At 46.1% G+C, this 27,950-nt stretch overlaps 1 protein-coding gene across 7 annotated transcripts in view; it reads left to right on the forward strand.

Annotated features, from left to right (window-relative positions):
- ltbp1 (latent transforming growth factor beta binding protein 1) overlaps nucleotides 1-27,950 on the forward strand; it is a 331,204-nt gene that overhangs the window by 261,456 nt on the left and 41,798 nt on the right. For all 7 annotated transcript variants that reach the window (XM_080200719.1, XM_080200720.1, XM_080200722.1 and 4 more), the window contains 6 exons: nucleotides 1,796-1,939; nucleotides 9,220-9,387; nucleotides 11,785-11,871; nucleotides 19,027-19,155; nucleotides 23,967-24,107; nucleotides 25,233-25,373. In XM_080200719.1, coding sequence (XP_080056845.1) covers nucleotides 1,796-1,939; nucleotides 9,220-9,387; nucleotides 11,785-11,871; nucleotides 19,027-19,155; nucleotides 23,967-24,107; nucleotides 25,233-25,373 — 810 coding nt within the window. The remainder of the gene's footprint in view (nucleotides 1-1,795; nucleotides 1,940-9,219; nucleotides 9,388-11,784; nucleotides 11,872-19,026; nucleotides 19,156-23,966; nucleotides 24,108-25,232; nucleotides 25,374-27,950) is intronic.

Raw genomic sequence — 27,950 nt, forward strand, 5'->3', positions numbered from 1 at the left:
GTAGATTGGAAGAAACAGGGCGGCACAGTGGCTAGCGCTGCTGCCTCTCAGTGCCAGGGATCCCGGTTCAACTCCTGGCTTGTGTCACTGTCTGTGTGCAGTTTGCACGTTCCCCCTGAGTCTGCAAGGGTTTCCTCCGGGTCCTCTGGTTTCTTCCCATAGTCCAAAGATGTGTAGGTTAGGTGGATTGGCCATGCTAAATTGCCCCTTAGTGTCAGGAGGACTAGCTAGGGTAAATGCATGGGGATAGGGCCTGTGTGGGATTGTGATCAGTGCAGACCTGATGGGCCGAATGGTCTCTTCTGCACTGTGGGATTCTATGAAACACTTCCCCTTCGTCAAGGGGTCAGTAACCAGGAGACAAAGATTTAAGGGGCAGGAGATTTAGAGGGGATTTGAGGAAAAACTTGAAACCAGTTTTCATCTGGATGTGTTTCAAGCCAGTTCCATAAAAAATGATCACTTGCGGATGTAAGGATGATATCCCGCCAGCTGTTTGCTCATCGTTGTGTAGCACATCTGTGGTCAGAGGAAACAGTGCATCTGGAGATCGACTAATCATTAGTTGTCTTCTGTGGGTAGTTACATGCTGGATCTGCAGCTTTCCAGTTGGGTTTACATCTATCTAAACAGTTAATCAAGTGCCGTTGGTTTGTGGCTGCATAGTGGGTCTGTATCAAAGTCTAGATCTATCTTCGCAGTGCCGGTTGTACTTGAGTGCTCTGCCAGTGAACAGATTTTGTTCCTGTCCCGCAGTGCAATTTTGCATTTGGCCCACGTTTTGGAGTTGAATCCGGACAGATGTGGTGGGTGGGCGAACTGGGACCAGGAAGGTGTGTGTGTCCATGGTCCCTGACAACCTCTGGCAGAGGTTACACCCATTCAATTACAATTTTGTAATCGGATCTTTGAATCCAAAAGAGCAATCCCAAGAGATTTCCTTTCCCAGAAAGATCCAAAGGTGTTAAACTAGATCAATGTGCAAAACGAGTTCCATTTACATGCTCCCCCCTTCCGACATTTTGGACCGGATCTGGAGTGCGAGAAATTACAGTGGTGTCAAAATGATCAGATTCCTACCCCAAGTTTGATCTTAAAGAACAGAAATAGTCATGACGATCGGCCTGGTGTGAAGGGTGCTTTGATTTGATTTGATTCATTATTGTCACATGTATTGGCACTTGATAATAATGGGTGTCTGAGCCACTGGGTAATAGTCCTTAAGGCAAGCTGCCCCGCTTTTCTTTGGTGCAGGGATGATGGTCATCTTCTTGAAGCAGGCATGGATCTCAGGAGAGATTAAAGATGTCTTTTTTTATTCATTTGTGGGACATAGCTGGCCAGCGTTTATTGCCCATCCTTAGTTGCCCTTGGAGAGCAGTTGAGAGTCAACCACATTGCTGTGGCTCTGGAGTCACATGTCGGCCAGACCAGGTAAGGACGGCAGATTTCCTTTCCAGGAACCATATGGGTTTTTCCTACAGTCGACAATGGTTTCAGAGTCATCAGTAGATTCTTAATTCCAGATTTCTTTCCTTGAATTCAAATTCCACTATCTGCCAAGGCAGGATTCGAACCGCCGTCCTCAGAACATTAGCTGCGTTACTGATATTAATAGTCTCATGATAATACCACCAGGCCATTGCCTACCCACCCCCCAAGAGATGCCATAGTGCAATCATGTTTCTGTACCGCACAATGGGCAGAGACATCAGTCAAGCTGGATGTATTGAGAATGCACTGTGTGTGGGCTACCCCTTCACTCACTCCATGTTGTTCCTGTTATAATTTCCAGATGTAAATGAGTGTGAGATGATCAGCGGAGTTTGTGGTGAAGCTCTCTGTGAAAATGTGGAAGGCACATTTTTCTGCATCTGTCCTGACGACATCCAGGAATTTGACCCCATGACTGGGGAGTGCCGTTCCCCCGAGCCTCCAGGTATGGAAACAAAAAAAAAATCCCTGACTTCCTTTCAAACAGCGTAACCGTACCTTCTTTGTGGTACAATCCTTGGGATACGGAATTGGGAAAAACAAATAGGAACATTTGGGAGGGATTTTTTTTTTGGAACCTGCGTTCCACATGTTAACACCTGGCTCAGATTCTAATATATAGTTGCACTGCACTTTATAATATCTGAAATATTGTAATGGATAGACATCTCAGGGTTGGTTTCAGAGTCTAGTGGATGGAATTTACTTCTGTTGTTGTTGGCACTGAACCACTTGCAGTAACAGTAAGCTATTCTAGTGTATACACATTCTTGAAGTGCGCCGTTGAGAATGACAGCAGTATCAACTTGCGTTAGTACGAAGGGTATCGCTACCCTTTTCTGACACAGTGAAGTTCTCATTTAGCAGCACCGGTGGGAAAGCTCCACATTTTGCTCCCACCCCTCCCCGAATGGCATTCATTCCGAAATGAATAGTCCATTCTTGCCACTGTTAATCTCATTCCCCTGATAAGGGTTTGCCGCAGTGAGAAGCCTCACAGCAGCAGGTTAAAGTCCAGCAGGGTTTGCCAGTCAGACAATATTTCCACCCTCCTGCCCCTCTCCTCCCCCAACCCGTTTTCTGTCAGCTCAGTGTCTGGTTACTGCCTGTGAAAGTTCTACTTGCAGCATTTTAAGAAAATTGGCTGCGGAAGAAGCAACTAGATGCCTATCGGGCAAGATTTTATTGCGGGCAGGGTTTCCTGCGTCACCGATATCTCATCCCTGCCAATTCCGGCTGCCCCACAGCCATTTAAAGTTCAGCAGGATGTCAGTTGGTTAACATCGAGACTGCCGCCCCTACCTGGGGAGCTCCGAGGAAAGCCAACTACTGGCCGGCAACCTAGTAGTCTCAGCAGTGCCATGTTCAAGCGGTGGCCACTGCCAGGACTGCAGGCAGTCCCCAAAAAAGAGAAGTGAATGGAGGCAGCTCTTCAGATAAGGGGTATTGGTGGGGCCTGGTTGGTGTTAGGGAGTCTCAAGGACGGGTTTGAGAAGCTGTGGGAGGAGTAGTGGGGGAGAGGGTTAAAGGGTGGTATGATCTATTTGGGGGGGGCTTGTGCTTCTGATGGACACAGGGGACCCCCAAAGGGGGTAGCATTAATCTCTTGTCCAAAATGAGCTATTGCAGTTAGAGGCTACCCTCTAAGATAGCCAAGAAAGATTAATCATAAAATCGCTACAGTACAGAAGGAGGCCATTCGGCCCATCAGGGCTATACCGATCACAATCCCACACAGCCCCTATTCCCATAATCCCTCACATTAACCGACTAATCCCTCTGACACTAAGGGGTAATTTAGCATGGCTAGTTAACCTAACCCGCACATCTTTGGACTGTGGGAGGAAACCGGGGCACCCAGAGGAAACCCATGCAGATGCGGGGAGAATGTGCAAACTTTGCACAGGCAGTGACCCAGCCAGGAATTGAACCTGGGGCCCTGGCACTGTGAGGCAGCAGTGCCCCAGGTGCCACTGTGCCACCCATTACTGGTATTAAACTCAATTATTAAAATCAATGGAGAAAGATTGAATGGTTCAGCTTCCATTTTTTCCTCCAGTAAAGATAACTGGTAAAGTCACCATAGCCCCAAATGACCAGAGGTTGTCTGGTGGTGATTTAACCTGAGGGTCACCACATCTCAGGCAAGGGGCAAGGTTGAGAAGGCGGGGCTTTCATCAATAATCTCAGCTGGTACGGGAATTGAACCCGTGCTGTTAGTATTGTTCTGCATCATGAACCACCCGTTCAGCCAACTGAGCTATCCAATCTCGAGTCAACCTTGTCCATATTGTGTTTCACTCAATTAGACTCAACAATTCACAGCGATTGAATCTAGACGGTCCAGGTGCTGCAACAATAACACTATGAAGAATCCTCAGTCAGTATTAGGGACAGGGCTGCTGATATAGTCCTCAGACCACAATAATTTATGTGATGCATGTTACGGATACTCGGATATTGTGTTACAAAAGCACTATGTTTGACGGAATGGATCGAGGAATTCTTAGTGACAAGTATCCAAAACACATTCCGAAGTTTGAAATGCGAGTGCAGTTCACATTTGTGCTGTAATAATTTGGTGGAAAATGGTGACGGTGTGGTTTGTGATGCTGTTGTGGCTGTTTGCGAACTAGAATGGATGCAAACGCACCACTGTTATTCACAGAGGGAGTGTGCCGGCACCAGCAATGGATGAGATAGCGATACGTTGTGCTGGGTTACCAGATGATGCTGTTTACAATATGGGGCTAGATTTTTACCCCAGTTGGGGGCAGCGGGAGTGGAGGTGGGTGGGTGCAGGATTTCAGTGCAGCGGGGTCTGGAATTTTCCAGTCAGCCGCAGATCCCAGCTTTGTAACAGGGGCAGTTTACGAGCCTGGCCATGTGTTCTTAAATTGGGCAAATTATCCTGGCCCAATCACGTTTACTTTGCAAATCCCCCCTAACCTTACACATCTTGCAACACGAAGGAGAATTTTAGCATGGCCCATCCATCAAGACTGCACACAGAATCCCTACGGTACAGGAGGAGGCCATTCGGCCCATCAGGTCTGTACTGACCACAATTCCGCCTAGGCCCTATTCCCATAACCTCACACATTTACTGTGTGGTCCCTCTGACACTAGGGGCAATTTAGCACGGCCGATCCACCTAACCTGCACATCTTTGGACTGTGGGAGGAAACTGGAGCACCTGGAGGAAACCCACGCAGACATGGGGAGAACGTGCAGATTCCGCACAGACATGTCACCCAAGGCCAGATTCGAACCTGAGTCCCTGGCGCTGTGAGGCAGCAATGCTAACCACTATGCTGCCCCGTAGGGCACTCCGTGGCAGCACTCTTTCTTTAAGCACCACTCATAGCTGCTAAGGTAAAGGGCCCCGAGGCTTCCTCTGGTGAAATCTCCTTTTCAATCTTCACTATATTAAACATAGGAAATAAACTCAAAATGGCTCTTTATCACCTTATCTATTATGAGCGTAAAATGTAACTACGGTTGAGATTAATCTCTGATGCTGTCAGGCACATCTTGTGATGAGTTTTGCTGGTGGTTATTTTGCATTTTGTTCAGTGCCTCCCTAGAGCCATATGCACTCCAGCCCACTAAATTCAAAAAGGCTGACGCAGGCCCCCAGAAAAGCTGACAGCTTGAAAAGCAGCGTACGATTGGAAAAGCAAACAGCCCTGAACAAAAACGCATGCCAAAGCCACTACTTAAAGCGATTGTATAAGTCAAATTCCTCCTCGTTCCATTGGATTTTTAGTCATGTTTTGAGATCGTATTCTGCAATTCAGTTTACTTTTTAATAAAAGCTGAACCCCAGTGTTCTCACTAATGACATGTGGCAATAAATGGCTGCATTGTGAATTTAGTGGGACATGGATCTAACTTGAAAACCTATCTAATCATAGCAGTTGGGACACAGACCATATAAAAGTCTCTTGACCTCGTAGAATAGCGTAGACTCACTGTAGTGTAAGAGGAGGCCATTCAACCCATCGAGCCTGCACCAAAAACAATTGCACCCTATCCCCATATATTTACCCTGCTATTCCCCCTGAAACTAGGGTCAATTTAGCATGGCCAATCAACCTAACCCGCACATCTCTGCATTGTGGGAGGAAACTGGAGCATCTGGAGAAAACCCACGTGGGCACAGGGCAAACATGCAAACTCCATGCAGATAGTGACCCTAGCCAGGGATTGAACCTGGGTCCCTGGCGCTGTGAGGCAGCAGTCTTAACCACTGTGCCACCATGCTGACATGTGTAGAGTTTGCACGTGTAGACTTGTAGACTTGATGAATCAAACGGCCTCCTTCTGCACTGTAGGATTCTATGATTATATGCTGTTGTATAGCTACTTGTTTCTGTACACACATGCCTGTCTATATTTTTTATACACTGCTACACTTCACACCATTGGGGCCATAAGAAATCAGGGAGGATGTAGACTGGGTTGTCACGTGACAGTCACATGTAGCGTGATTAGACCTCCTCAGGACTTCGGACGGAGTTTCTTGCAGCTTCAGAGTTGGTTGAATAAACTTACTGTCATTACATCCTTATCCCAGTCAGTGTTACAACGAACTACAGAAAAGCTCAGATAAGGGCGGCACGGTGGCACAGTGGTTAGCACTACTGCCTCAGACCGCCAGGACCTGAGTTCAATTCCGGCCTTGGCTGACTGTGTGGAGTTTGCATGTCCTCCCCGTATCTGCATCGGCTTCCCCCAGATGCTCCGGTTTCCTCCCACAATCCAAAGATGTGTAGGTTAGGTGGATTGGCCATGCTAAATTGCCCCTTAGCGGGGTAAATGTGTGGGGTTGTGGGGATGGATAGCAGGATAAATGTGTGAGGTTCTGGAGAGGAGAAAGCCTGGGTGGGATGCTATTTCAGAGAGTTGGTGCAGATATGATGGGCCAAATGGCCTCTTCTGCAGTTTAGGGATCCTATAGCATTGAGCCAGCGACATAATTGTATGTTTTAATCAGTCGATCAAAATTTGCAGTTTACAAATGAGCATACAAATTCATATTGTTAAACGTATCCACTTTTGTTAAACACATCTATGGCAAAATCTATCAATGGGGGAGATTCCATGAACTCTGGTTTAATTATTGAAAAATTTTAGCCTGGGTGATGAGGAAGCTTCTAGAAACAATAATTTGGAGAAAAAAAATTAATTGTGACTTGGACAAATGTGGGTTAATTATGAAATGCCAGTGGGGATTTGTTAAGGTAATTAGCAAAAGAAGCAAGCTTGACAATGAGGAAAGTCTTTCATGCTGCAATGGTTAGTGATGTGAAATAGCCTGCCTGAGAATATGCTGGAGGCAGGTTCAATTGAGGATTGCAGAGGAAATTGGATTGTTACCTGGAAAAGGAGGAATGTGCAGGATGATGGGAAGAAGGCAGCAGCCTGGCACTGAGTAGATTCCCCCCATGGAGAGCCAGCGCAGACATGATGGGCTGAATGGCCTCCTTCTGCACTGTAACCATTCCCGTGAGTGGGCTGAAGGTTCGGACAGTTTGTAACCAGTTCTGCGTTTCTCTGAGTAGGAAGATAACGCTTTGCAAAGTTAAGTATGTTATTCCTGCAACGCAGCAATTTATTCAGCAATAACATTCCCAGAAGGAGCAGATTAGGAAAAACAAGGATAACTCCATGTTAAGCTAGCTGACATTTTATTGGAATCAAACTTTTACTTGCCTCCGGGTAACAATAATCGAGCCATTGTAGAAGACAGTGGATGAGTCAGCCCAGTCTCCAAAAGAACTAACTGGGTACTGTGCAGTGTAACCCTCTCATGTCTGTTAAAACACCTTCAGTGTAAACAAGTGAACTTTCAGCATATACAAGATGATAAAAGGGATGGATAAAGAAGACGTGGAGTGGATGCTTCCTCTTGTGGAGCATTGTAGGACAAGAGGTCATAGTCTTAGGATAAGGGGTAGCAAATTTAAAACAGAGTTGAGGAGAAACTGCTTCTCCCAAAGGGTTGTGAATCTGTGGAATTCGCTACCCCAAAGTGTGGAAGATGCTGGGACAGTGAGTAAATTTAAAGAGGAGTTAGAGAGATTTTTAATTGGTAATGGGTTGAAGGGTTATGGGGAGAAGGCAGGAAAATGAGGATGAGGAACATATCAGCCGTGGTTGAATGGCGGAGCAAAATTGATGGGGCGAATGGCCTAATTCTGCTCCTATATCTTATGAACCTATAAACACATTAGCCCAACTCTTTTGGCCCAGTGGATTTAGGGAGGGGGCAGCAGGGTGGTACAGATTGATCAGGCCTTGAGTTTGACAGCAATGAGTTAGTTAATCTCTGGGTGGTGACATTGCATTGATTTCGGCAGGCCTCAGTTCGAGTTGAGAAAATCAGTAGGGGTTCCCATTCCTGATCGCTGTCCAGCCATCTCTGTTTGAAAAGAACATTGCAAACTGACCTTGAAGCTTTGTTTGGCTATCATGTTTGGAGAGGAGAAAGAGTTCCAATGACTGAGTGCACAAGGGAGTTTTGTTCCAATGCTTTACCTAAAGCAATTTGTAATACTGACAGGAATTTCAAACTTCAGCACCTCAAAGATGAAAGGAGGCAAAACAGAATAACTCAGCAATGATGTTCTGTTCCACCAGGGGCAATCGACACAAGGTCACCAATCCTGGAACCTCTTTGCTGCCTCTGAACTGCTCTGTGTCCCATTCCTTGCTGCATGTTTCTAATGTGGGATGACTGCCTGACAGGCTGGTGGAAACAGATTAGTTAGTAACGTCACAAGGGAACTTGGATAACTTTGATTCGATTTATTATTGTCACCTGTATTAGTATACAGTGAAAAGTACTGTTTCTCGCATGCTATACAGACAAAGCATACCGTTCATAGAGAAGGAAAGGAGAGAGTGCAGAATGTAGTGTCACAGGCTTGGTTGGATGTAGAGAAATATCAACTTAACACAAGGTAGGTCCATTCAAAAATCTGATGGCAGTAGGGAAGAAGGTGTTTTTGAGTTGGTTGGGTCGTGTCCTCAGGCTTTTGTACCTTTTTCCCGATGGAAGAAGGTGGAAGAGTGTATGTCCAGGATGCGTGGGTCCTTGATTATGCTGGCTGCTTTCCCGAGGCAGCGGAAAGTATGGACAGCGTCAATGAATGGGAGGCTGGTTTGAGTGATGGACTGGGCTTCATGTAGCTTCATGTGGTCTTGATGTAGAAATGCCAGCATTGGACTAGGCGGGGCACACTAAGAAGTCACACAACACCAGGTTAAAGTCCCAACAGGTTTATTTGATAGCATGAGCTTTTGGAGTGCTGCTGCTAGATCATGGCTACCACTGACACTGCAAACTGCTGGCTCAAGGTGGAGAGGATCTCCAAGAAGGTCGTGCATATCAACACACTCACCTGATGAAAGAGCAGCGCTCAGCAAGCTCGTGCTACCTATAAACCTGTTGGACTTTAACCTGGTTTTGTGAGACTTCTTCACGCAGTCTTGGACAGAGCAGGAGCCATACCAAGCTGTGATACAACCAGAAAGAATGCTTTCTATGGTGCATCTGTAAAGGTTGGTGGGAGTCATAGCTGACATGCCAGATTTCCTTAGTCTTCTGAGAAAGTAGAGGTGTTGGTGGGCTTTCTTAACTGTAGTGTCGGCATGGGGGGGATCCAGGATAGGTTGTTGGTGATCTGTTTCATGAAACGTTGTGCTTTCCTTTTTCAGCACACGAACAAACAGAAGAAAAGAAGGAATGCTACTACAATCTAAATGACGCCCACTTCTGTGACAACGTCCTGACTTCCAACGTCACCAAGCAGGAGTGTTGCTGCACCCTGGGAGCAGGCTGGGGTGACAACTGTGAAGTGTTCCCCTGTCCAGTGTTTGGAACTCGTAAGTTTGCCTCTGTAGAAATGATTGGCTACCTTGTTATTGTGTGCGGGTTTGGTGGGGAAAGGAATTAGATGCAAATGTGTGCACTGTCCTCACCTGTGTTCCTTCTATGTTTGCTGAGACAGCGAACAGGTCACTTTATTTACCTTTCATGAGAATTAATGAACTTCTCTCTATGTGGCAAATCCATGGACTGAGGATTACAGTAAGAAGTCTCGCAACACCAGGTTAGAGTCCAACCAATTTATTTGATAGTAAACTCACAAGCTTTCGGGGTTTGCCCCTTCGTCAGGTGAATGGAGAGTTCTGGCCTCAGACAGAGGCAAACCCCGAAAGCTTGTGAGTTTACTATCAAATAAATTGGTTGGATTGTAACCTGGTGTTGTGAGACTTCTTACTGTGTTTACCCCAGTCCAACGCCGCCATCTCCACATGCTGACGATTACCACAGAGGAGAGGATTACCACTGCAGATGGGTTCAATAGTGAAGACTCCCTTCAGCCACCCTGCTTTGCTGAACCCAGGCATTAGTAAGCCAGCCTCGCAACATTTATGAGTTTGGATTATTTGCATGCGACCTGTTCCCTTGCCGGGGCTCTGGTCGCGTCTATCTCAGTGGCTGAATGGCTCAATCAGCCATTGAAAGGGACTATGTGCACTTTGTGTTCTGGCCACTTCCTTGGACACCAGGAATGAAAGGCATATGTTCCAGGGGCAGCAGACAGGGAGAAAAGTAGTGACGCTTACGTGTTTTAAAGATTTGAGATCACCCCTGCTTTGTATGTCCGTCCCAACTGGATTCAGTGCGACTGAAGCACTGATGAGGCATTCCATTCACACAATGATTTGGATACCGAATTTAAATGGTATTTGAAGTGAGGGGCAGGCTAATGTGCTAAGAGTAATGTGTGTAGTCTGATTTCAGCACCTCTTGCCAATCGCGTAGGCACACAGCGAGTGCTGTGGGTGCGGAGAAGGCCTAAGGCTTCTACACCCACTATGCTGAAGAGAAATTACCTGAGCACACCAACATATTGGCTGGTTACTCTCCAGTTATTGGCCTTCATTGTTTCAATGGGAATGGATATACTTGGCTTTGATCTGAGATCCACTGATTCTAACTGTGTATATCGTAGAAAATAAAAATGCCCTGTTATATTGGTACATCCAGTACTAGTGGGCCTGAGTTATAGGGAGAGCTTGGCCAGGCTACGACGTTATTCCTTAGAACGTAGGAGAATGAGGGGGTGACCTTATTAAGGGGTGTAAATTCATGAGGGGCATAGACAGGATGAACACACATAGTCTTTTTCCAGGGAAGGGGAATTGAAAACTAAAGGGCTTAGGTTTAAGGTGAGAGGGGAAAGATTTAAAAGGGACCTGAGAGACAACTTCTTCCTGGTGCATGTATGAAATGAGCTGCCAGAGAAAGTGGGTAAGGCAGCTACAACAGCAACATTTACAAAGCATTTGGTTAAGTACATGGATGGGATATGGGCCAAGAGTGCACAATTGGCACCAGCTGGGAGGGCAGCATGGTTGACATGGACTGGCTGGGCTGAAGGATCTGTTTCCATGCTGTATTGCTGTCTGATTCTATGGGGATGATTTAACCATTGCATTGCGCCCTTTTTCAGGCATAATGCGGTGGTAAAATGGGGCATAAAGCGCTTAGCGCGATTGGCACCGTTTTATGGGTGCCGGATTTCCGGCTCAGTCAGCCTCTTGCTGGAAATGAGCAACTTTAATGCCAGTTTCACATCTGTTAGCGAGCCCAGCGCTCAATCGTCTGGACTCACCCCCCACAACCCCCAATCTTTATAACTTCACTGGGAAATGTTCATGCTGGCGAGGAATAGACAGGCTCCCCATGAACAGGGAGATCTGAAACTCTCCCAGCTTCAAGTCCGCCCACACTTTGAAAAGAGAAAGTAAAATTGCCCCCATGTTTATTTGAGTGCATATTAATTGTAGACCACACAACAGCATTTTGAAACAGTATGTTGGGCCTCTAGATACCCAACGCCAATTTGCTTTATTACACCACTGTGAAGCATCTTGGGACGTTTCATGATGCTAACTTTATAAATAGATGCTGTTGTTTGTTGCTGTTGCATCATCAGCAAATGGAGCGAATGGTGTTTTGCGATCAGGAGAAGTTGCAATGAAGGGAATGATAATGTCAGATGTTTGAGCTGGTTATCAGTGCACTTGTGACCGAGCAGCTGTCCGACGCAGATCACAATAATCACCTTCACCTACATAGGTTATTAATATGTCACTGTTCTGTTTTATGATGCATGTACCATACAGCTCAAAGTTTCAGATAACATTTTCTCCCGGTGGCCCTAGCTTTTTTTTTCCCTACTAACTTAACTTTTCTGTTTTATTCTTTAGCTGAATTCACTGCCATGTGTCCTGCGGGTAAAGGCCTCATCCCTAACGGAGACTCAGCCTATGGAATCAGTAGACAACATTACAAAGGTTTGGCATTACAAAATACTTTTCAATAACATCAGCCGGCCAATGTGGCAGGTATTCTGAGATGTGGTCAATTTTGTTTTTGGTTTGAAACAAGGTAGAAACCAAAGGATTACAAATGTCAAATGGGGTCTGGGTGGGATTGCTTGAATCAGCACAGCAAGAACACATACTTCTAAAAGTGGTACGTGCCACGTAGTTAATCCAGGCTTTGAAAGGATTGGGTACATGAAGCACAAACAAAGGAAGGTCAGACAATCTGACTCAACCTGGTTTGATTTGATTTATTATTGTCACATGTATTGGGATAGAGTGAAAATTATTGTTTCTTGCGCATTATACAGACAAAGCATACCATTCATAGAGTAGCCATGATGTGAAGCTGCAGGCATTGGATTAAGAACATAAGAAATAGGAGCAGGAGTAGGCCATCTAGCCCTTCGAGCCTGCCCCGCCATTCAATAAGATCATGGCTGATCTGTTGTGGCTCAGTTCCACTTTCCCGCCCTCTCCCCATAACCCTTAATCCCCTCTCTTATCAAGAACCCATCAACCCGCTTCTTAAAAATATTTAGCGAGGCAGCCTCCACCACTTCAACAGGCAGAGAATTCCAGAGATTCACCACCCTTTGAGTGAAGAAGTTCCTCCTCAACTCCGTTCTAAACCGCCTCCCCTTTATCTTGAGGCTGTGCCCCCTAGTCCTACTGTCTTTTTTGAGCGGGAAGAGTCTCTCCACCTCTATCCTATCCATCCCATTCATCATCTTATACGTCTCAATGAGATCTCCCTTCATTCTTCTAAACTCTAACGAGTACAAGCCTAGTTTATTCAGCCTCTCCTCATAGCTCAATCCCCTCAACTCCGGTATCAGCCTAGTAAACCTCCTCTGCACTCCCTCCAGGGCCAAAATATCCTTGCGCAGGTGCGGCGCCCAAAACTGCACACAGTACTCCAGCTGCGGCCTCACCAATGCCCTATACAGCTGCAGCAAGACCTCCCTACTTTTATATTCAATCCCCCTCACAGTAAGAAGTCTCACAATACCAGATTAAAGTCTAAAGGTTTATATGGAATCATGAGCTTTCAGAGTGCTGCTCTTTCATCAGGTGAGTGTGTGTGTACATGTGCATATGTGTGTGTATGTGTGCATATCTGTGTGTGCAATGTATTTTGTACTTGTATTTTCACTACTCAATTGATGAAGGAGCAGCGGTCCGAAAGCTCATGACTCCACATAAACCTGTTGGACTTTAACCAGGTGTTGTGAGATCTTACTGTTCATTGAGTACACAAGGGAGAAGGGAGGGAGAGGGTGCAGAATATAGTGTTACTGTCATAGCTAGGGTGCAGAGAAAGATCAGCTTAAGATATGGTAGGCCCATTCAAAAGTCTGATGGCAGCAAGGAAGAAGCTGTTCTTGGTTGGTACGTGACCTCAGACTTTTCTATCTTTTTCCGGACAGAAGAAGGTGGAAGAGAGAATGTCTGGGGTGCGCGGGGCCCTTGATTATGCTGGCTGCTTTTCCGAGGCAGCAGAAATGCAGGAGTCATCCTGTGATGATCACAGACTTACAGCTGTATGCCTGTGCTTGGAGAATCAGGGATGTGCCATGCTGTAGACCAGGAGCTCTCTTTGACTGGGGGTCCATGTTGAGGCTGGGATTGTAGGATTACTCCTCCAGTCCCATGTTCAGTTCCCATTCAGGTCATTGTCAGTGCCCTCCTTCAGCAGCTGAGAGCCTGCACCCCTTATACCCTGCTGAACACAGAATCTGCTTCTGAGTGCTTTGCCAGCATGGCTATGCTTGCAGCAAAGTTAGCTCAGTTGGCTTAGACATCAAACAATCAGCTTGGAAAGCTGTATCCATGTTTCTGGCACCTCAAATCATTCAACTGCATCAATATGCTAGAATTCACAGATCAGAAAAAAAACTAAGCCTTCAGTCATTCTGGGTGGCACAATGGTTAGTGCTGCTGCCTCACAGTGCCAGGGACCTGGGTTCAATTCCTGCCTTGGGTGACTATTTGAAGTTCGCACATTCTTTGCATGGGTTTCCCCCGGATGCTCTGGTTTGCTCCCACACTCCAAAGATATGCAGGCTAGGTGGATTGATCATGCTAAATTGCCCCTTAGTGTCCAAAGATGTGCAGGTAAGGTGGATTGGCCATGCTAAATTGCCCCTTAGTGTCCAAAGATGTGCAGGTAAGGTGGATTGGCCATGCTAAATTGTCCCTTAGTGTCCAAAGGTGTGTGGGTTAGGGGGATTAGTGAGGTAAATACATGGGGTTATGGGGATAGGACCTAGGTGCGATGCTCTGTTGAAGAGACACTGCAGATCCAATGGGCTGAATGGCCTCCTTCTGCACTGTGGAGATTCTGTGGTTATACTGGACCATGAATCCCCCTTCCAATTTTACTGAATGTTCTGCAGATTCCTGTTACTGCTTTGTTGTGCTGATTTGCCCATGTTTAAAGTAATAAGTTATGAAAATGGCAAAGTGAGCAGGGAATTCTAAAAGCCAGACCATGTAGGTCTAGACAGAGCTGATTTATGCTTCACTAACGATAGGAATGAGCTCTGTTTGAGTCTGTTCAAACATCCAGTGTTTGGCCCAAGTGCAATCCAACCAGCCGTTTGGAGCAGAAATCATTCCCCTTCTCAGAAAAGCACAATTGGGTATGTGGAGGAATTTACAGCTCTGCTTTCGTGCTGCTCGCATATTTTTAGCTGTGTCAACAAAGCTCAGTAATTCATGTGCATGTCTCTGTGCATGCACATTTGCAGCCATCGGCACTGCCTCATCACTGGGTGATACAACAGGTGTAACTCTGCACGTACCATGTCTCTTCCTTCATCTGACTTACAGTTTCAGCTTATTTGGTGTTCAGGACCACACGAGGTTTGCTGCCTAGTTTGCAGAGGGGAACACGTCAGTGGCAGAAATACAAAATGTCATAAAATGCCTACAGTGTAGAAGGGGGCCATTCAGCCCATCGGGTCTGCACCAACTCTCGGACAGAGTATCTTACTCGGGCCAACCCCCTGCCCGATCCCCACTGCCCTATCCCTCTAATCTATTTAACCTGCTAATTCCTCTACTCTACACAACCTGGAACACTAAGGGGCAATTTAGCAAGGAAGGGAAGGAAATCTGCCATCCTTACCAGGTCTGGCCTACATGTGACTCCACAGCCACAGAATGCAGTTGATTCTCAACTGCCCTTGGGCAACTAAGGATGGGCAATAAATGCTAACCAGCCAGCAACACTCATGTCCCACGAACAAATAATTTAAAAAATGCATTGGGATATAGTGAAAAGTATTGTTTCTTATATGCTATACAGCCAAAGCATGCTGTTCATAGAGAAGGAAAGGAGAGGATGTAGAATGTAGCGCTACAGTCATTGCAAGGGTGTAGGGAAAGATCAATTTAATATTTAAGAGTTAGAGTAGAGTTTTAAAAGCATAGAATAAGAGTAAAAGTTAGAATTAGAGGGTATGCTTAGGGACAGCTCACAAGAAGTCACCACGTTATAGCGCCATCTTGAATTTGGAGGAAACTGGAGCACCCGGAGGAAACCCATGCAGGCACGGGGAGAACGTGCAGACTCCGCACAGACAGTGACCCAAGGCCAGAATTGAACTCGGGTCCCTGGCACTAACCATAGTGCCGCACAGAGATTGCAGAATTCTGCACTTTGTTGGATAAGCTCACAGGGAATTCCATCTTGCTAATCTCAGCTGTGCAGAGATTTAGGGGGTAATGTGGACTCTGGGTGTGAGCGTGAAACAATAGTGACACAGCTACCGCTCCTGATCCTCATTCCCACGGAAGCTCGTTGGAATGAGAATCAGTCAAGATCTCTAATGCAGAGCCAATCCAAACTGCTTCACAATGCCAATCTCCATAACCAACCCAGAGTGACTCCATTAGCCTTTGCGTTTGTACAGGAAGGCAATTTGGAGACAGGCTCCCTCAGGCTGTTTCCCAACACCTGCCTCAAAGCGTCATTGCTGAAAGCCGGAAGCAGGCCAGCTGCAAATCTGCTTGGTCCCTGGAGAATGGCAGTAGAGATACGAGTCACTACATTTAGCTGGGATTATCACTGTCCAACCGAATGTGTCTGCAAATGTGCTTTCAACAGGCTATTCAGCTTCAGTGGGCAGCACACACTTACTGCAAAAGTCTCCAGGTTCTGTTTGTTGCATTGTTTCTGTTGCCATAGGCACCAGCAGATCACAGAATACCACAGTGTAGAAGAGGCCCTTCCGCCCATCAAGTCCGCACTGATGCATGAAAGACCCTGACCTGCCGACCTAATCCCATTTGCCAGCACTTGGCCCATAGCCTTGAATGTTATAGCAGGTACTTCTCAAAGGATGTAAGAAGTACTTCACCACCCTCCCAGGCAGCGCATTCCAGACCATCACCACCCTCTGAATAAAATAGTTTTACCTCAAATCCCCCCCCAAACCTCCCATCCCTCGCTTTTAACTTGTGTCCCCTCATGACTGACTCTTCAACTAAGGGGAATAGCTGTTCCTTATCCACTCTGTCCAAGCCCCTCATAATCTTGTACACCTCAGTCAGGTCACTCCTATCCTGCTACAAGAGTTTGAGATGCAGGGTAGGAAGCCATCAGGTCAACAGGCCCATCTGATTTTGATAAGCTGCCCCCATACATAATCAACCTTTCCCCAGTTTCCTTGTCCTTCCAATCTACCTGGTGGCCAGTTGAAGCGACTTGTGGTGATTTGTTGGTTGTGTTTGCCAGTTTGTTAGGAATCTGCAAACTGCAAATTCAGGACAACCAACACACTTGTATACAGAAGGAGGTGATGGCCTAGTGGCATTATCGCTAGACTATTAATCCAGGAATTCAGCTAATCCTCTGGGGACCCAGGTTTGAATCCCGCCACAGCAGATGGTGGAATTTGGATTCAATAGAGAAAAAAATCTGGATTAAGGGTAGAATACAGTTCTCAATTCTGGTTGCCACACTACCAGAAGGATGTGAAGGCTTTGGAGACGGTTCAGAAAAGATTTACTAGGATGTTGCCTGGTATGGTGGGCATTAGCTATGAGGAGAGGTTGGAGAAACTTGGTTTGCTCTCACTGGAGCGACGGAGGTTGAGGGGAGACCTGATAGAAGTCTACAAGATTATGAGAGACACGGACAGAATAGATAGTCAGAAGCTTTTCTTGAGGATGGAAGAGTCAATTACTAGGGGGCATAGATTTACTATGCAAGGGGCAAGGTTTAAAGGAGATGTACGAGGCAGATTTTTTATACAGAGTGTTAAGTGCCTGGAACTCATTGCCAGGAGAGGTAGTGGAAGCGGATGCGGTAGTGACTTTTAAGGGACGTCTTGATAAGTACATGAATAAGATGGGAGTAGAGGGATATGGTCCCTGGAAGGATAGGGGGTTTTAGTTAAGTCAGGCAGCATGGTCGGTGCAGACTTGGTGGGCCGAAGGGCCTGTTCCTGTGCTGTAATTTTCTTTGTTCTTCGTTCATTGTTGATTGTTGTAAAAACCCATCTGGTTCACTTTAGGGAAGAAAATCTGCCTTCCTTACCTGGTCTGGCCTACATGTGACTCCAGAGCCATAGCAAAATGGTTGACTCTCAATTGCCCTCTGAACAGGGGCAACTGGAGATGGGCAACGAGGCCCATGTCCCACGAATGAATAAGAAATGACTTACCAGCAATACTTGTGGTGATATCAGTCATGTTTTGAGTGGCATTACACATCCATACTCACTGGGGGATCTTCCAGTCCTGCCGATGATGACCTCCCGCCCCTGTGGGTCTGCAGAGAATGCAAACAACAGGAAACCCCATTGACAGGGGTGGGTGAGTCTGAACGATCCTACCACCAGCCACTGATGGACTGCCTTTGCTGCTGGAAAATATAATGTGGGATTGGGAGTGGGGGCAGAAACCCCCCCTCAAGAATACAACTCGATTTGAGACAGTGACGAAGTAGAAACACTGATTGATTGATTCGTCTGTATGTCTGTCTATACTGTCAGCTGGAATAATCAGCAAGGATGGAGGGAATGGGTGAAGAGCACAGTCAATACTGAAAAAAGAATTGTCTTTGAAATGAATTCCTTTCGAAGAAGGTGTTAATGCTCTTCTAAGAATGATCCACTTAACCTTCTGCCCGTGTAATTTGGTTTTGTGCTTAGACAGCTATTGATGTTAATTGTAAATCAGTTGTGTTTAATTATGTCCAAAGATGTGTGGGTTAAGTGCTATTTAATTCATGCTAAATTGCCCCTTAGTGTCCTGGGATGAGAGGTTAGAGGGACTAGCATGGTAAATATGTGGTGTTATGGGGGTAGGATTGTTGTGGTGCAGACTTAATGGGTCGAATGGTCTCCTTCTACACTTTAGGGTTTCTGTGATTCTTTCCATGATTCTAGGTGCATGTGGTGGACATTAATTGTGGGTTTACACATTTTTAAAAATTCATTGGTTGTGGGCATCACTGGCTGGGCCAGCATTCATTGCCCAAATCTATTTGCCCCTTGAACTGAATGGCTTGCTGGGCCATTTCGGAGGGCATTAAAGAGTCAGTTACATGTAGGCCAGACCAAATAAGGATGGCGGACTTCCCTTTATTGAAGAACATTAGTGAACCAGCTGGGTTTTTATGACAATCGACATTGGTTTCATTGGTCATTTTAATCTGGAATTAAAGGTCATGGACTTTTAATTCCAGATTTTCCAGACCTACTTTGGTGGGATTTAAACCTGAGATTCCCCAGGTCATTTCCCTGGATTACTAATCCAGTGATAATACCACTGCGTCATCGCCTCCCCATGTAAAGAGCCAATTGTAGCTTGGTTGAGTCGGGATGTGTATGTTTTTAATGTCTCACTCTGTAAATAAATGTATGACTGATTAAAACTGGCTCCCGTATCATCCTTCTCCAACTGGCTTTCTGAAATGGAACGGATCTACCTCGCGGTGCTGAACAGAATGAATGCTGGCCTCAGCATCATTGAAGAGACAAGTGACAGTATTGGGCAGGTCTGACGGTGAGGGAGTGTTTCGGAACATGCTACGCCCTGGCTTGATTAGAATCAGATGCTAGTTTTGTGGTCTGTTTATTGTAAAAAAAACATACTTTTTTTTGTTCACAGATGCTGACGAATGTGTTTTATTTGGACAAGAGATTTGTAAGAATGGGTTTTGCCTGAACACACAGCCTGGCTATGAGTGTTACTGCAGACAAGGCTTGTATTACGATCCAGTCAAACTGCAGTGTCTTGGTAAGCTTGCTTCATTGCTTCTAGTCCCATGGAAAACTTAGCACAAATGCAACTGTGTCGATGCTTAGATCATTGACTTATGAAAGAGAGACAGACTAAGATACAGAGAGAGATGAAGAGCCGATAAAAGTAGATAAGCAGGTGAGTTTATCGGTGCACAGAGATGAACAGGACGTGATTAGATAAAGTGAAAAAAAAACATTGAAACAGAGCAGGAGTTGGAGGTGATTTTAACATCCCGTCTGATAGAAGAAAATCTTCATAGAATCCCTACAGTGCAGAGGAGACCATTCGGCCCACCGAGTCTGCACTGACCACAATCCCACTCAGGCCTTATCCCCATAACCCCATTTTACCCTAACACATCCCCCTGACACTGAGGGGCAATTGAGCATGGCCAATCCACCCTAACCCACACATTTTTGGACTGTGGGAGGAAACCGGAGCACCCGGAGGAAACCCACGCAGACACGGGAAGAATGTGCAGATTCTGCACAGACAGTGACCCAAGCTGGGAATCGAACCCAGGGTCCCTGGCGCTGTGAGGCAGCAGCTCTAGCCACTATGCTGCCTTACATGCATGCCTGATTTGAGAAATATCTGCCTATTATTAGGGAGGGGAGTTTTGAGTGTTTAAGCAAATCCAGGGCTAAAACATTACTTCCATCTCTTAAACACTTAACCCCCATCCCCCCTTCCTCCATTGACTACCTTGGAAACACTCCCGCTCCCTCCCACCCCAATATGACCTTCCCTCCCTCCACTCTGACTCCCTGTTGACCTTAAGCCTGGCTAACACTCTTTGGGCTGCCTGACTTTCTTCCCACTGCTTCCTGCTGAATTTCCCAGCTGTTACGCTCAGGAAATTGGCCAATGTTAATGGGGGTCTACCTAATTCATATAGAATTTGTCTCCGCTGTTTCACCGAGAAGACATCTAACACACAGATTCTGCAAACGCTCGCCAAAATTAAAACACGGCGTTTCCGGCCCCCAAGGGCGTAACAGCTAGATTTGAGGAAGGTCGCGGGTAAAGTTTAAACCCTGCCCTTCGTCACCCTGTGTCACCAGGGCCTGATGTAAGCCCATAATAGTGTGTGTACGTTCGGTGCCATTGTTCAGACCTCTCAACTTCTCAGATAAAAGACTGAAAGCGGATTCTCTGTAAAATAGTTTTACAGTTGAAAGAGAAAACGGCAGTGAGAAACACTGGTAACTTACTGCTTCCAGCTACGTACGCAGTAAAGATTCAGGAGATGAAGCAATATTTTTATTCTTTAAGTGCTATCAAGTCTTTATTGCTGTCGCAAAGCCTCAACTTTAACTGTGCAGAGCCCCAGAATCAAAGGAGTAGTGACGGAGACAGGAAATGCTCGGAGTACACAGCAGGTATAAAGGGAAAAGACAAATGGGTTTTTTGGGTGGTAAATGGATAATGAACCCACAGGAGAACTGTTGTTTCTTTTTACAGATGTTGAGGAATCTGTAGAGAGACTTTCTGCTTCTTTTATCTGTAAGAGCCAGATTTGTCTTCTTCCAAACCCCAATCCCCTTAGTTCCCCCGCAGGAAGTCATTCAAAATTGGGCACAGTTGGTTGCTTAACTTTATTTATTAGTGTCACACGTAGGCTTAATTAACACTGCAATGAAATTACTGTGAAAATCCCCTAGTCAGCACACTCCGGCGCCTGTTCGCGTACACTGAGGGAGAATTTAGCATGGCCAGTGCATTTAACCAGCATGATGGTGGCACAGTGGTTGGCACTGCTGCCTCACAGCGCGAAGGACCTCGTTCGATTCCGAGCTTGGGTTACTGTCTGTGCAGAGTCTGCATGTTCTTCTCGTGTCTAAGTGGGTTTCCTCCGGGTGCTCTGGTTTCCTTCCACATTCCAAAAGACGTCCTGGTTAGGTGCGTTGGCCATGTTAATTCTCCTTCAGTGTACCCGAACAGGCCCCAGAGTGTGGCGATAAGGGGATTTTCACAGTAATTTCATTGCATTGTTAATGTAACCTTACTTGTGACAATAATAAATAAACTTTAAAACTCTTTTGGACTGTGAGAGGAAACTGGAGCACCCGGGGGAACATGCAAGCTCCACACAGACAGTGACCCAAGCTGAGAATCGAGCCTGGACTATCAGGCGCTATGAGGCAGCAGCACTAACCACTGTGCACCGTGCTGCCCACGGGCATTGTTGGTTGGCAGCAATTGCCAGTACCACACCCAAGTTCCCATTTCATAGTGAGGGCCAAGAGGGCAAGTGCCATTGGGCTGTTTGATTGCAGTCAAGCCCAGAACTCCACCCTCTTACCTACTTTCAATGTTCGGGAAACAGTACTAAGGACCTTGGCAGGTATCTTATTGGTCCTCTGTCGTCTTGAGAAACAAAATAAATTGGATAAAAGCAAATTACTGTGGATGCTGGAATCTGAAATGAAAAGAGAAGATGCTGGAAAATCTCAGCCGGTCTGGCAGCATCTGTAAGGAGAGAAAAGAGCTGACGTTTCAAGTCCCGATGACTCTGTGTCAAAGCTAAAAGAAAGTGGGAGATATTTCTACTGCAGGGTGAAGGAATGAGTCACAGCCACAAAAACAAGGGGAAAGGCTGTTAATGGCAGTCCATAGAGAGAATAAAGGGTGTGAATGGCAGAGAAGCTGAAATCAGAAGGTAAACTGTGACAGATGGAGATGTCAAACGAACAAAACAAATTGGACTTGCTCTTTCTCATTACCGCCAGTACAAAGATCCATCCCGTGAGATCTCACCAGGGACTGAGCCTAAGGACGGAATTTTCCTGGCCCCCCCCGCTGTGGGAATTGTAGTGGGCGGGACACGGACCATGAAAAGATCCGTTGACCTCAGGCAGGATTTTCTGGTTTTTGGGATAAATGCAGCAGGAAAATCCCACCCTAAGACTTTCCATGGCTTTCTGGCTCAGTACCACACAGTGCAATTGCCTCTTGCGTCTGTTGCTGGGTTTATTTACTTATGATTCATTCTGAATGGTGTGTGGGCATCGCTGGCAAGAGTGGTTTTATTACCCATTCCCAGTTGCCCTTGAGAAGGTAGTGGTGAGGCTTCTCCTTGCAACTCTACGGTCCACATGGTCAAGACTGTCCCACAGTGTTTTTCGCCAGCAAGTTACAGTATGTGACTCAGCAACAATGACGGAGGTGGCAATATATGCCCAAGTCGGGGTCAAGTGTGACTTGGAGGGGAACTTGAACATGGTGGTGTTCCCTTGGCCCTGTTTCTGCTAGATGGCAATGACCTGGAGAGTCGTAGAATGGTTACTCCACAGAAGGAAGCCATTTACCCATCCTCCGCAGGCTGTCTGTGGGGACAGTTTAACTAGTCTCTCTCCCAGCCCTTTTCCCTGTAACCTTGCCATTTTCTTTCCTCTCTCTTCAGGCTCTTTCTTCATTTTCTTTTGAAGGTCATGAGTGAATCTGCCTCCACCACACACTCAGAGTACATTCCAGATCCCAACCACTCACCGTGTAAACAAAAAATCCTCATGCCAACATTGGTTCATTTATCATAAATTAGCATTCTGTGATTCTCAACCCTTCCGTCATTGGACACTGTTTTTCTCCATCTTTTCTGTCCAGCCCCCTCATCGTTTTGAATATCTCTATCAAAGCTTCGCTCAATCTTCCCGTTTCCAAGGAGAACAGTCCCAAGCTGTCCAACCTATCCTCAAAGCGAAAGTCCCTCATCCCTCAGACTGTTCTTGTAATTCTTTTATGTACCCTCTCCATAGCCTTCACGTCCTTTCGAAAGTGTGGTGCTCCGAACTGGACACAATGACCGGAATTTTATTGGCATGCCCAACCCGAGGCATGTAAGATTGTGCCCGAGGACAGTGGAGAATGGCGTTTTGTGGGGCGGGCGTGCCAGTAAAACCACAGCCAATGTTCCAGTCTCCCTAACAGCACTATGGGTGGACCTACATCTCAGGGACTTCATCGGTTCAAGGGGGTGGCTCACCCCTTCAAGGGGCAATTTGGAATGGGTAATAAATTCTGGCCAGGGACCAGGAACACCCACAACCCGTGAAAAATGAATCAAAAAAACATTGACGCCAAACTGATGTTTTATAAAGGATCATCATAACTTCCTTACTTCTGTACTTTATTTATAAAGCCCAGGATTCCATATGCGTTAGTATCCATGTCCTCACCTGGCCTGTCACTTTCAATCCCTTTGACAAATGGTCATCTGGATTTAAAACGTCAGCTCTTTTCTCTCCTTACAGATGCTGCCAGACCTGCTGAGATTTTCCAGCATTTTCTCCTTTGGTTTCAGATTCCAGCATCCGCAGTAATTTGCTTTTATCCTCTCACCTTCACCCAGGTATCTGAGTTCCTGTGTTCCCTTTAGGAGTTTTGCCCTTTGGCTCTTCCAGGTCCAGGAACGGTGGCACAGTGATTAGCACAGCTGCCTCACAGTGCCAGGTTCCTGGGTTTGATTCCTGTCTGTGTGGAGTTTGCATGTTCTCCCTATGTCTGTGTGGGTTTCCTCTGGGTGCTGCAGTTTCATCCCACAGTCCAAAAATGTGTGAGTTAGGTTGATTGGCCAGGTTAAATGGCCCCTTAGAATTAGGAGGATTAGCAGGGTAAATAGATGGGGTTACGGGGATAGGGCCTGGGTGGGACTATGGTTGGTGCTCGATAGACCAAATGGCCTCCTTCTGCACTGTAGGGATTCTATAATATGATAGGAAGTGCTTGGTGAGAATCTGTGGGGAGTTGCTGCAGTGCTTCCTGTAGAGCCGGACTATAATATTTCCATGATATCGTGTTCCTAGATATTGACGAATGTCAGGATGCAGCGAGCTGCGTTAATGGACAATGCGTTAATACCGAGGGTTCGTACGACTGTTTCTGCACCGTCCCTATGGTCCTGGATGCTTCAGGAAAACGCTGTACCCAGCCTCTCGATTCTGATGGTACGTTCCCACACAGGGACTCAACCGTTATTGTATTTAATATGTCCCTGGCGTGAGGCTGAAATGAGATATGCCGTAGCTCGTGAGGACACACTGGAGTGGATTTCCTGTGATTTGGTTTGATTTGATTTATTAGTGTCACATGTATTACGATATACAGTGAAAAGTATTGTTTCTTGCACGCTATACAGACAAAGCATACCATTGTGAGGGGCTCTGTGGATCATCCATCGGAACAAGAACCAAAAGCTCCACAGAAATGCTGAAGGAGTGGCGTAGACCGTGTTTACGCATTATAACAGTCATATAGGTTTACAGCATGGAAACAGGCCCTTCGGCCTAATTTGTCTGTGCAGCCCAGTTTTAACCACTAGTCGCAATTTCCCATGTTTGATCCACATCCCTCTATACCCATCTTACCCATGTAACTGTCTAAATGGTTTTTAGAAGACAGAATTGTACCCGCCTCTACTACTACCTCTAGCAGCTTGTTCCAGACACTCACCACCCTCTGTGTGAAAAAAATTGCGCCTCTGGACCCTTTTGTATCTCTCCCCTCTCACCTTAAACCTATAAATGCAATATTATTCCAGAGTTTGAGTGAGAAGGAGAGCCCCATAGAATTCTAACCCGAGATATTGTCCGGATTGTAGGTCAGGTTGACTCATTTAAAATTGGTGCATGGCACTTCCTACAGATGCGCAGTTTTTGGGTAACCAGATGTGAAACGGTATTCAGTTGGGTGGCGCATCCAGAAAGCAAGATACAAGATCTTCCTGGCATTCAGGAAACTTGGGAAGCTTTCCTGGTAAAACCGTCTGCTGTGATTTCCTGATACTTGTTCTACCTCAGCGATCCTGGGCACTGAAGGAGGAAAGCCTTCTCCAAGTTCCTTTCGTGGAAACCAATATGTAGAAAAAGGATGCCCTTTATTATATTTGAAATGACTCCACTAAAGGTGTTGGAGTTGAATTCTGAATTTAAGCATTTCTGAAGCAGTACGTAACAGTCAGCATTGTGCGCTGGTTCTAATTTTGTCCGGTTCCTTCCTTCTGCCTCCCTCCATTCCTCGTTGGCCATCCCGTTTCTCCGGATGGATAATCCAGTGTTTCCTTTCATTCCCAGATATTGATGAGTGTCAGGATCCATCAAACTGCATCAACGGTCAATGCATTAACACTGACGGCTCGTACAACTGTTTCTGTACATATCCAATGATTCTGGACTCATCAGGAAAACGCTGCGTTGAGCCTCCCAGCACGAATGGTATGTTCCTGCAGCGGGGACAACCTCTAGAACTGTCGCTGCTGTATATTGATTGTTTATCACAAATTACAGCAGATCTCGTTTCTGAAGAAGTCTTAAATTGCATGGGTTCCAGTCTGTTTGAAACCTATCTCCTTCTCCTGTTTTCTCCATAAGGTCATAAGATATGGGAGCAGATTTTGGCCATTCAGCCCATCGAGTCTGCTCCACCATTCAATGATGGCTGATATGATTCTCATCCCCATCCTCCTGCCTTCTCCCTGTAACCCTTAGTGCCCTTATTAATCAAGAACCAATCTATCTCTGTCTTAAAGACATTCAATGACTCGACCTCCACAGCCCTCTGTGGCAATGAGTTCCACAGATTCACCACACTCTGGCTGAAGAAATTCCTCCTCATCTCAATTTTAAAGAAGCGGCCCTTCACTCTGAGATTATGCCCTCAAGTTCTAGTCTCTCCCACTAGTGGAAACATCCTCCCCACATCCACTCTATCTAGGCCTCTTGAGTACAGACCCAGACTCCTCAACCATTCCTCATATGACAAACCCTTCATTCCTGGGATCATTCTTGTGAACCTCCTCTGGAGTCCCTCCAAAGCCAGCACATCCTTCCTTAGATATGGACTCCTTCCAAGGCCAGTATATCCTTCCTTAAGTATGGACCCCCTCCAAGACCAACACATCCTTCTTTAGGTATGGGGCCAAAACTGCTCACAATACTCCAAATGGGGTCTGACCGGAGCCTTATACAGCCACAGAAGTACATTCCTGCTCTTGTATTCTAGCCCTCTCCAATGAATGCTAACATTGAATTGCCTTCCTAACTGCTGACTGAACCTGCACCTTAACCTTAAGCATGTCCTGAACCAGGATTCCCAAGACCCTCTGTGCTTCTGATTTCTGAAGCTTTTCCCCATTTAGAAAATAGTCTATGCCTCATTCTTCCGACCAAAGTGCATAACCTCACACTTTCCAACATTGTTTTCTCTTTCTGTGTCTCAGTGTGAACTCTCCAACAACACTCCCGAGAAGCACCTTGGGATGTTGAAGATGCTATATAAATGCCAGTCATTAAAAGGGATTGATAGAGTAAATATAGACCAAATATTTCCCCTTATGGGGCAATCTGGAACAAGAGGTTACAGGTATAGGTTGAGAGGCGGTAGATTTAAAACTGAGATGAGGAGGAACTACTTCTCGATGGCGAATCTGTGGAACTCGCTGCCCCAAAGTGCGGTGGAGTCTCAATCATTGAATGGCTTCAAGAAGGAGATAGATATATTTCTAATTTTAAAAAAATGGGTTAAAGTGATATGGGGAACAGGTGGGGAGGTGGATTTGAGACCAGGGAGAGATCAGCCATGATCTGATTGAATGGCGGAGCAGGCTACTTCTGCTCCTATTTCCAATGTTTTTCTTTGTTATTTGGCTGGGGAGTGGGGAAGGAGGGTTGTATTTGTAGAATGGCCATTAGGCAGCCTGATCCAACTGAAACTGCTCTTTAAGCGAAGGTCAGTAGAAGCCGGGAACTTTTCCTCACCACCTGGTGATGTGTTAGAGGGAAATATTGGTCCTCATGTTCTCCTTCATAAAAATGCCATGGGATCTTTTACATTCACCTAAACTGGCCCTGCGCTTAGCATTTCATCTAAAAGATAACACCTCCAAAGGTACAGTGCTCCTCCCATCCTGCACTGTTTAAAGTTTATTTATCATGTCACAAGTAAGCTTACATTAACATTGCAATGAAGTTACTGTGAAAATCCCTGAGTTGCCACACTCCGGTGCCTGTTTGGGTACACTGAGGGAGAATTTAGCAAGGTCAATGCACCTAACTAGCACATGTTTTCGACTGTGGGAGGAAACCAGAGCACCCGGAGGAAACCCAGGCAGACACGGGGAGAACGTGCAAACTCCACACAAACAGTGACCCAAGCCGGGAATCAAACCCGGGTTCCTGGCACTGTGAGGCACTAGTGCTAACCGCTGTGCCACTGCATCACTGACTGCAGTACCAGCTTGGAATAGTGTTCTCAAGCCCTGGAGCGGGACTTGAACCCCATGGCAAGAATGCCACCAGCTAAACTGCAGTGATGAAGCCTTCTTAAACTGGAAGGATTGTCGAGGTTCCTTGTCTTTTTCTGACGTCTGTGTGCGTCATAGAGTCATAGAGGTTTACAGTGTGGAAACAGGCTCTTCGGCCCAACTTGTCCATGCCACTCTTCTTTTTAACCACTAAGCTAGTTCCAATTGTCCGCGTTTGGCCTATATCCCTCTATACCCATCTTACCCATTAACTATCTAAGTGCTTTTTAAAAGACAAAATTGTACCCACTTCTACTACTACCTCTGGCAGCTTGTTCCAGACACTCACCACCCTCTGTATGAAAAAATTGCCCCTCTGGACACTTTTGTATCTCTCCCCTCTCACCTTAAACCAATGCCCTCTAGTTTTAGATTCTCCTACCTTTGGGAAAAGATGTTGACTATCTACCTTATCTATGCCTCTCGTTATTGTATAGACCTCTATAAGATCATGCCTAAGCCTCCTACGCTCCAGGGGAAAAAGTTCCAG

The sequence above is a fragment of the Carcharhinus amblyrhynchos genome, chromosome 12 (assembly GCF_965287045.1).
Source record: "Carcharhinus amblyrhynchos chromosome 12, sCarAmb.v2.hapA, whole genome shotgun sequence".
Taxonomy (NCBI): domain Eukaryota; kingdom Metazoa; phylum Chordata; class Chondrichthyes; order Carcharhiniformes; family Carcharhinidae; genus Carcharhinus; species Carcharhinus amblyrhynchos.